This window comes from Lichenostomus cassidix, chromosome 5, assembly GCF_008360975.1.
Source record: "Lichenostomus cassidix isolate B80296 chromosome 5, HeHo_3.0, whole genome shotgun sequence".
Taxonomy (NCBI): Eukaryota; Metazoa; Chordata; class Aves; order Passeriformes; family Meliphagidae; genus Lichenostomus; species Lichenostomus cassidix.
The window spans coordinates 36,874,896-36,883,655 of record NC_139486.1 but is presented as its reverse complement, the minus strand read 5'-3'; the positions used below and the strand labels follow the sequence as shown (position 1 = coordinate 36,883,655).

The 8,760-nt window shown below is 47.6% G+C and overlaps 1 protein-coding gene across 5 annotated transcripts in view; it reads left to right on the top strand.

The window, feature by feature from the left end:
* Positions 1-4,691: 4,691 nt before the first annotated feature.
* Positions 4,692-8,760, top strand: part of MAPKBP1 (mitogen-activated protein kinase binding protein 1) — a 100,785-nt gene continuing 96,716 nt past the window's right edge. Inside the window, exons 1-2 of one of the 5 annotated variants that reach the window (XM_085062345.1) lie at positions 4,692-4,921; positions 5,449-5,786. In XM_085062345.1, the coding sequence (XP_084918471.1) occupies positions 5,670-5,786 (117 nt within the window). In that variant the 5' untranslated portion in view covers positions 4,692-4,921; positions 5,449-5,669. Of the gene's footprint in view, positions 5,787-8,760 lie in introns of all 5 variants that reach the window. The other 4 variants (XM_085062344.1, XM_085062349.1, XM_085062346.1 and 1 more) reach the window with 4 other exon arrangements.

Below are 8,760 nucleotides of genomic sequence, written 5' to 3'. Positions count from 1 at the left end.
GGGTTTCAGAGGCACAGAGCACCTTGCAGTCCCCATCACACAGGGAGCTTGGGAAGTGCTCAGTGGATCCAGTCATGAAACTACATCTGCCCTCAGCACATCAGCACAGCTGGCTGGAGACTCATCTCATGCTCCCTGCCAGGCCACAGCTAGTGAGAAGAGCTTTGTAAGGAGAACAAGTTCAAGGAAAGGTTTCATATCACACTGAGAGGACTCCTGTAGCACTTCTGCTCTGTTGCTTTGTGTCTTCTTTTACATGCTCTTTTTTATCATCATATTTTTAACTATGAAAATAATTTTGTTTAAAATCACTTCCAAAATGTTCCTTTTGCTTGGAGCCCTACGGGATTACAGAACTATTGCAAAACGCTGTTTCTTAGAAAAGCACAGAGGATTTCTGCAACAACGAAAAACATTTTCAGATACTTCATTACCTAACGCTTAAAAATATGGCATTTAATTTGTTGAGGCATCTGTTCTTTCATTATTTAAGCTATCCCTAAGAAGACTTCTTTAAGAACACATCATTCAAGACGAAAAATAAATGACATAATTTATTAATGGTACATTATCCTTTCTGTCAAGGAAGAATTCATGACCTCTGGAGTGAAGCTGAAAGTCCTGTTTCTTTTGGTTATTATTAACTGATCTCAGTCAAGGCACTGCCCTGTGGAGATGGGCCTTACAGGAACATATTGTGAAAACACAAGCCTTGTTCAGAAATAAAGGCAATCTGTGGCAATAGTGAGGAGGCAATAGTGGCACAACAAAACAAACAGCAGCAACCTTAGTGGTGTGTGAGCAGAGTGAAGCACATTCTGCTGCACAAGCCACACACATACTTTTAATGAGCTTCAACACAATGACTGGCCAGCAGATTAGCAGCTTGACTGCTGCCGTGGGAGAGCTTATTTTGGACACCATGGGCAAGAGCAACATCAGGAGGCTTGTCATGGAGAAGCAATTGCTTCTAGACATGCCACTGGATGAAAAGCAGTTTCTCCACTTCAAGTGGTTTGGTATTTATTGGAGGATAGGGCTGGGAGAACAGAAGCCATGCAGGACAGCATGATCTACTCTGGTTTCACCCCAGCTAAAGCTCCAGTAGTTGTAGAGTCAGTACAAGGGTTTTGCACTAACCTTTCATAAATTTGATATTACAATAGGAAAATCGTATCACTCTAACAATGAAACAGGTGTGTGGTAATATTTGTACTGCAATCCATAGAGGAAACTGGTGTTTCCTGCCTGTTCCCTTTTGTACTATTGAGATCAAAGAAAAAAAGAGCAAGTGTTTTTATGAATGAAACCATAGAAAAAAGTTTCTAGTTTATTTAAAAATCACTGGCAAGATCTTTCCCTTTAGGACGAACTGAAAAAACTGTGACCTTTCATGCTGCTTCAAAAATAACTAGAAAGGTAGTATGCTTTAGTCTGAAAATCAGAAACATCCATTCCCTGTCCCAGTTCCTTTTCAGTGAATTTAGAAGTCCAGTGATGTTTCAGAGTTAGCCTGTCTCTTCAGTCGCTTCACAGACACAAAGAATTGTAATCACAAATCACATTATGCTGTGCTCAGCTTCCAACAAAAGAGGAACAATTCTAGTCGCATTTAAACAGCTTCTCCCAAGCATACATCTCAGCTGTCCCTTGTTTTCAAAGACATCCCTCAGTTCTTTCTCAAATGTATGCATATTTCTTCCAAATGTGATGACTGTGATGTTTCAGTGTTGAATAGCGGAAATTTAAGAACTATTGACTACATTTTTTTTTCCCTGTGCAGCACCAGGTCCCAGTCCTGTACAGGCTGGTGCACATTTCAAACTCTATATCCACTGTGAGTAGTTCCACTCACTAGAATTGATAGCCTGGATAAAACTAAGCACGTGTGCAAATCTTCATAGAGAGGGATTTTATTTTTGCAGCAGTAGCAGGCCTGGTTTCCTTCATGAGTTTCTCCTCACCCTTAGCAAAAAGGCACCATTACTGAGCAATAGCAAAACGGGGTTGGAAGGAATGGAAAATATTCACATTTTCTAAAAGAATCCTTTTCTTATGTGCCACCTCTTGGTGGCTGAAAGCTAAGATACTTAAAAAAGCTAAGATACTTAAATGATTCCATGATTCTATATGTACTCTCTTAGCTCCATGGACTTCAGTCACTTTTACTTTAAAAACAATTGCAATATTACCAACTCTTGCAATTTTAATATAAATCTCACAAAATTCAGTATCTTTCAGAAAGCCATAGTTCCCAGAACCTTGTGACATTTTGACACAGCAACAAGAACAGATTTCTTTATGGCACATGTATCAAAACAAAAGCTGTTGAAGGTTAGACACTGACATTTTAAATTCACTTCCTGCAGGTTACTGAGACATGACTGGAGCTTAGGTTAAAAGGATGTCCTGTTATGCCTCTGGGTGTTTTCATCAATCCATGCAGATTTCTGACCAGAAAAACCATAAGATCCTCGTCCTGCAAGCCCTTGTGCCTGCTTGGAATGCAAACAACCTTTTCCTGAAATTCAGGTGGTACAGGTTCACACAGTCACAAGCTGTGATGGTGACAGTGTGCTGGCCACACTGGGGAAGACCATAACCCATGTGGATCATCTGTCATGGTAAATCTCTGCCTGAACTTCAGCAAATTTTCATGGGCTGTATTTTTTGAAGGATCATCTCCAATTGCTATGAATACTCTGGGTTTGAATTAGTCACTGAAAACAGGGCAGTCACCAAAGACAGGAAAAGGAGCAGGTCACCCACAGAAGGCAATAGGAGCCAGAAAGATACTCCAAGGACATACGACAGATTGCAACAAATGGCATGTTAAGGAAGAGGGAGCTAGCAGGACTTTTCCATGCTATGAAAGGCTGGTTTCCTTTCCCCCCTTTAGGGCTGTGGTGTGACCAGTGTGGACACACGCAATCTCTTTGAACTGAGAGAACTACAACCTAAATGTGTGCCCTCTGATAGCAATTCAGGCTTGCTGGCCTGATGTATATTTGCTTCTAGGCTCCCACCTGCTATGAGCCAGCACACAAGTGTTCAAATTTTTGACTCCGTGGCCATCTTGATGTGCCAGTGGGCTGCCAGACTCCTAGCAAAAACTTTGAAGAGCTGCGGGGAAAAGGAGCTCCAGGACTTCATCATGGGTGGGAACCTATGGGAACCTATGCAGTGGGGCCCTACCATGCCATTTTGTGGCTGTGGACTCCTGTGGTCATCCAGAGGTACCCAGCTCAGCTCCTTATGGGTTTGGCTTTGCCAGCAGCCTCCACACCACCTCTGTGAACGTCACAGCCCCAGTGAAAGATCTACACACCAGATGTGAGGTGTTGGCCATCCCACACTATGGGGGCACAAGCTGACATCCTCTGTCACCTTTCCCACCCCAGAGCAGCAGGGTCACAGAGTCCCACGGTCCCCTTCCCTGTCACTTCCCCAGAGGGCTTCTGTCGTGGCACAGGCAGGATGTGGTGACAAGCCAGGAACGGCCAGGCAGGTGTGTGGGACAGACAGGCCACTGTGACATTCCCAGTGACAGCAACACCCCCAGGCACAGTGTGATGACATACCCTGAAGGGAAAGGAAGCACCCCAGATTTGTAAATGCTCGTGGTCAACAGAAACAAAAGTCAGAGTCCACAAAGAGTGTGGATGAGTTGTAGACACACTAATTTGCACCAACGATTCATCCCATTTGACAGACTAAGATGGGTTAAATGGCATCTGTTGTTGTCCTACCTTTTGCATTATGTATGGGCCAATTTCCCATATTTCTGTGGTGTCACTATCCAAGGGATGCTTGATGGGCTGGTTCTCCAAATTTCTGGTGTCACTGTCCAAGGGATGCTCCACATTTGCTTAGCTGGTGGTGGTTGTGTGAGGGCAAGTGTAGTTTGGTTATTTTTGGGAACTGCTACATGAAGTTTGGATGTTAAGCCAACCCACGTTCCATTTCGCCAGACACACCACATAACAGGTTCAACCAGGGTAAAGACGGACAGGCTGACAGGGCACGGTGGAGGTGCGGGCAGGAGCAGTGGGCCCTGAGGGGCACCGGGCACGGCAGGACGGCTCTCTAAGGTGCCTCTACCTCCCCCCTGCTCTCACTTGGCTCTCGCACGGGAGACTCGCCCTCAGCTCCCCCGTTAGAGCGCGCCGGAGCTCCACCAGCGCCGCCGGGCGCCCCGAGCACAGCGCAGCGCGGCCTCCCCACACACACCGCGCCCCGGCACGGCCAAAGCGCCGCGATCCCTCCGCCAGCGCCGCCCGTCTCCTTCCGCCGCCCCCGGCGCCGCGGTTTGGCCCGGGCGGGCCGCCGTAGGGCTGCCGGGCCGGGGCCGGGGAGCGGCGGGACGGGCGGGCGCGCTCCCCTCTGCTCCCCTCTGCTCCCCTGCGCTCCCGGGGCTCGGCGGGCGGGTCCCGGCCTCGGCCCCAGCGCCTGGCTGGCACCTGGCACTGCGGAGCCGCCCCCTCGCTGCCTCCCCCGCCGCCGCCGCGGCCGAGGGTACGGCCCCCGCCCCAGCCCCGCCCGCAGGGGCGGCCCGCGCCGCGGCCCCTCCTCGGGGCAGGCCGGTTGCATGGGCAGGCGCTGCGGGGCACCGTGGGCGCCGGGATCGCCGCTCCTGGGCGCCAGGTAGGAGAGGTTGAGCGCGGCGGGGCGGGCTGGGCTGGGGCGGGGGAGGAGGCGCGGCTCGTCACCCGCAGCGCTGCCGCCGCAGGGAGGAGGCCGGTGGCTCTGCTGGCTTGGACCTTTCTCTCCTCCTCTCCTCTCTTCTCTCTCTCCTTCTCTCTCTCTCTCTTTCTTTCGCCCGCCCCCATTTTGCACAGAAGCCGGGAGGGTAATTCACTGCAGGCTCTGACTGCATCCCTCTTTTCCCCCGGCCACCAGCGGCGCTCCGGGAAAGGTGAAGGTGTTGTCCAGGGGTCCGCAATCCTTGGCAGCAGCTACAGAGCCTCCTTGAGCCACTTTATAAATGGGCTGGGGGGACTTGGAAACATCATGTGCCTTTATTATCTAGTATCACGCACTATGTGATTGTATGGACTTAAAACAGAGATAGATTTGTTAGAGTTAAAAACTCCCTCGTGTGTTCTCGGCGTTCTTCTGCGACTTGGCGTTTAATAGTCATGTACAGCATTGTGCTTTCCAGGCTGTGATGCATAGGGTGGAATGGATGTGTATGGAGCAAAAGCAAGGGGTGGGAATTTTTGTCTTTGTCATAAGATGATACTGAAGTGCAAAATCTAAATTTTGAATTTGGGAATTAGTGTGGATGTGTTAATTGATACTAACTGGATCATAATTTGTGTGGAAACCTCTGAAAATAGTAATGCTGCCTCCATCCTCGTAAGCTCTTGCATTAACATTTATTGTACAGAACGAGGCTAGAATTTATTGTGAATATCATATTGACTCATGGTGCATCTTTCAATTTAGATTACTGCTGTTTGATCCTCTGGAATCTGCAAAAGGAAAGTCTGCCAGCCTCTGTGAATCGCTTTGCAGTGTAACAGGAGTGGAGTTCCCGAGCAGAATCGCTGAGAGATATGTGAACGTGTGGGAGCAAAACTGAGCCCTTCGGTGTTTCTGCCTCCACCCGGGGCTCGTTCCCCAGGCACAATCTGTGTGTGGGGTGAATACCTCCGTGGCACCTGGAGATGATGTCTGTCGAAGGATCTACGATAACAAGTCGGATCAAAAATTTACTTCGCTCCCCTTCAATTAAGCTGAGGAGAAGCAAGCCTGGGAGCAAGCGAGAAGATATAGGCAGCAGGGTGAGTGCTCTGTGCTGCAGCCAGCATGCTTTTACTTTGTTATCTAAGTTTTCATCTGTACTGATAATGCTGCTTTGGGAGACCTGGTATAACTGCAGAGGAACTGATCCGTGACTGGTCTGTCTTTTAGTTGGGATCTTTGCTGCACTGCAGGTCCTTCCTAAAGCCTGTGCCCCTCTTCCAAAACATTCTTTTTGCTTGTGTGATATGAACCCAGTCTATATCAGAAAGCTTTTGTTGTTTCCCACACTGTGGTGTGTGAAGTTGTTACAGATGACTGACAGGAGAAATGCAGTGCTGCCTCTTCCTCCATGTTACTAACTGCTAACCTGTGTTACTGGCAGCTGAGGATACAGAAACACCTGTTCTGTGTAAGCAATTGCTCTCACTCTGCAAAGGAATGTTCTGTGAGCACGTGGAGAAAGAAAGGATGCTGTGAAAGATGTGAAACATGTCTTGGAGATGTCTGCTCAAATAGGGTCTGTGTTCCACAGGTCTGGATGTGCTTTCATCTGTGTACTTCATACCACCTTTCCTTGGGGTTATCTTCTGTTGGGTGTAATTGGTTCTGCCAGAAAAATCCATCATTCTTCTTGGTGTTGTGGAGAATTCCTGACAGACAGTCACTCACTGGGAATTGACTGGTGTCATGAGCAGGGGAGGATGACTTAAGCCTGGTGTCAGGGAGCACAAGAGCTGGGTGGCATTGCCTTGTGCTGACAGCAGGTGCCTCTGAGTCAGGGCACCTTGTTCTGTCCCTACCACTAATTCACCTGTAACCCTGGGCAAATCACTCAGCCTTTGTGTAGCTCTGTCTCCATAAATAGGAAGCTTAATCCCTTCCCTTTTGTGAAGACTCGCTAATAAATAAGAAATGCTTGTAATATATGTCTGAAAAGTGCATTCATTGGTCTCAAAACAGTAATGCTTCAAAATTTCTCTCTTGAAGTGAAGAGTGTATATAAAATTTTTGGGAAGGTAAATGACTGTACCTAAAAATGGTCTTTCCCCAGCACGACATCCTGTTCTCAGAACTTTGGTTCAGGTCAGAGTTTCCCTTAGATGGCTCTTTAATACCAGGGAACACAGTATTCTTCTCTTGCCAAGCAAGAGAAAAACTTGCACGGCTTCCTCAGAGTTGTCTAGGGGAACGTCCTTGGTGCTTGCTCTTGACCTCAGCATGTGCGTGTGCATGCATGTGCATTTAATGCAGCCTATGGACTGCCACTGAAACATGCTTTTGGTCCAGCAGTTTGCTGGTCTGTATTCTGCAGAGATTTCTAGTGGAAGAGACAAAAACCACTTGTACCCCCACATATGGTGGGCATTTGATTTTGGGTCTGTGGTCTGCACACTTCTTTTCAGGGCTGGGACCTGCTGCTACATACCCTGGGTATTCTCTGGTATATGTTTTCCTTACACGTGCTGTTTGGAAGAGCTCCATTTTATGCTTTGTGCTGTCTCCCAGTGTGCAGTCAGGGCTCTCTGAGCCCCCGGGAAGGGATATCATGGATTCATTCTGCACCATCGAATTAGGGTTTCGGGGCTGGATTTTGTCTATCTTATTAGTAAGAGCAGTTAATCAGTGAGATACAAAGGAACTGATGGGGAGTTGGCTGGTAGAATCAGTTTGGCATTACGAGGAGTTAGGTGCAGGTGTTGGTTTCCTAAAGTGATCTGCTCTGAATTAGCTCAAATGAGTTATGGTCTGCCTTCAGTGGGCCAGCTGGAGTGGTCAAGGTGAAAGGGAGTGGGCCCTTTACCAAAGGTCTGACATTTGTTGGGTGTCTGTGGAGATGCTCCTTCTACTACATGTGTGCTCCTCTGCTTTCCAAGATGAGAAGCAGCTCTACTTTTCTAAAATAGCAGGAAACAGATTTCAGTTTGCTGTCTGGTGTGTGTAAAACCCCTGGGACTAACACTGAGCATCATACACATTACTCCTGAAGGATCTTTTCTGACCTGCAGGAAGGAGTTTTTCAGGCATCTTTGTCTCTTGGTCTTTTTGAGAAATGACTGCTCCAAGAGCTGTATGTAACTGATCAAATGGGAGCATGGAAGGGCTTATGGAGTTGGTCATCTCACCTGGATGCTGCTTGGTTACATAGGATGGAGCTGGACTGTTGCCCTAAATTGATGCCTGAAAGACTGTATTGTGCTTTGCATGTTGAGATGTAGGTGAAGAACGTGCCCTCAACAGCCCTCTGAGTCCCTCAAGCTTTCATTGCAACCTGGTGCTCAATTTAAGACAGACAAGCACCCTCAGTGACACTGCTTGAAGTTCCATGAGCTGTGATTTTTAAATTTTTTTTTGTATCCCTCCAGTGGGACGAGTCCTGGCTCTTTCCTAAAGAACCCTTTGGGGTGAGGCTTGCCAGGCTGTCTTGGTGGTCAGGGACAAACCCCTTGGGCAGTTGGTCATGCTGAAGAGAAGGCTGTGAAATTGGCTCCTTTCAGTGAAGCAGCTGAGCAGTGCTAGGCTGGCCGTGGGCAGGCTGTGGGAGGCTGGCTCTGCAGAGACCTGTTTGTGCATTGCTGTGGAAGGGGGAGTGTGGGTAAGCAGAGATATTTTGCATGATGGCTGTGCAGGACATGCAGTGTGTTACTTGGGATCTGTACAAGAGAGAACTTGTTTTGTGACTTCCACTAGGACTTATTTCTTGGTATAATTCATGCGTGGTTTTACTGTAGAGCTACAGGAGATCTTTAAAGGAGTAAAACTAAGGAGCCAGTAGATAATCATGGACATTAAAAAAAAGAAAAAGGGGGGGAAAGGAATGGGAGCTCTTTAAGTAAAGCTTGTTGACAAACTGGATGTAATGTTTGGTTTTGTTGCTGCTTTTTGAAAACAGCTTATGTTTTGTGGTAGTCCTGATTTTTGTTGCTGCTTGACTAGTTTTGTGTTTAGACTTTTTTTTTTTTTTTTTTTGCATGTGTCTTCTGGTGTTCATGGCTTGAATCCACTTTTGCTGTA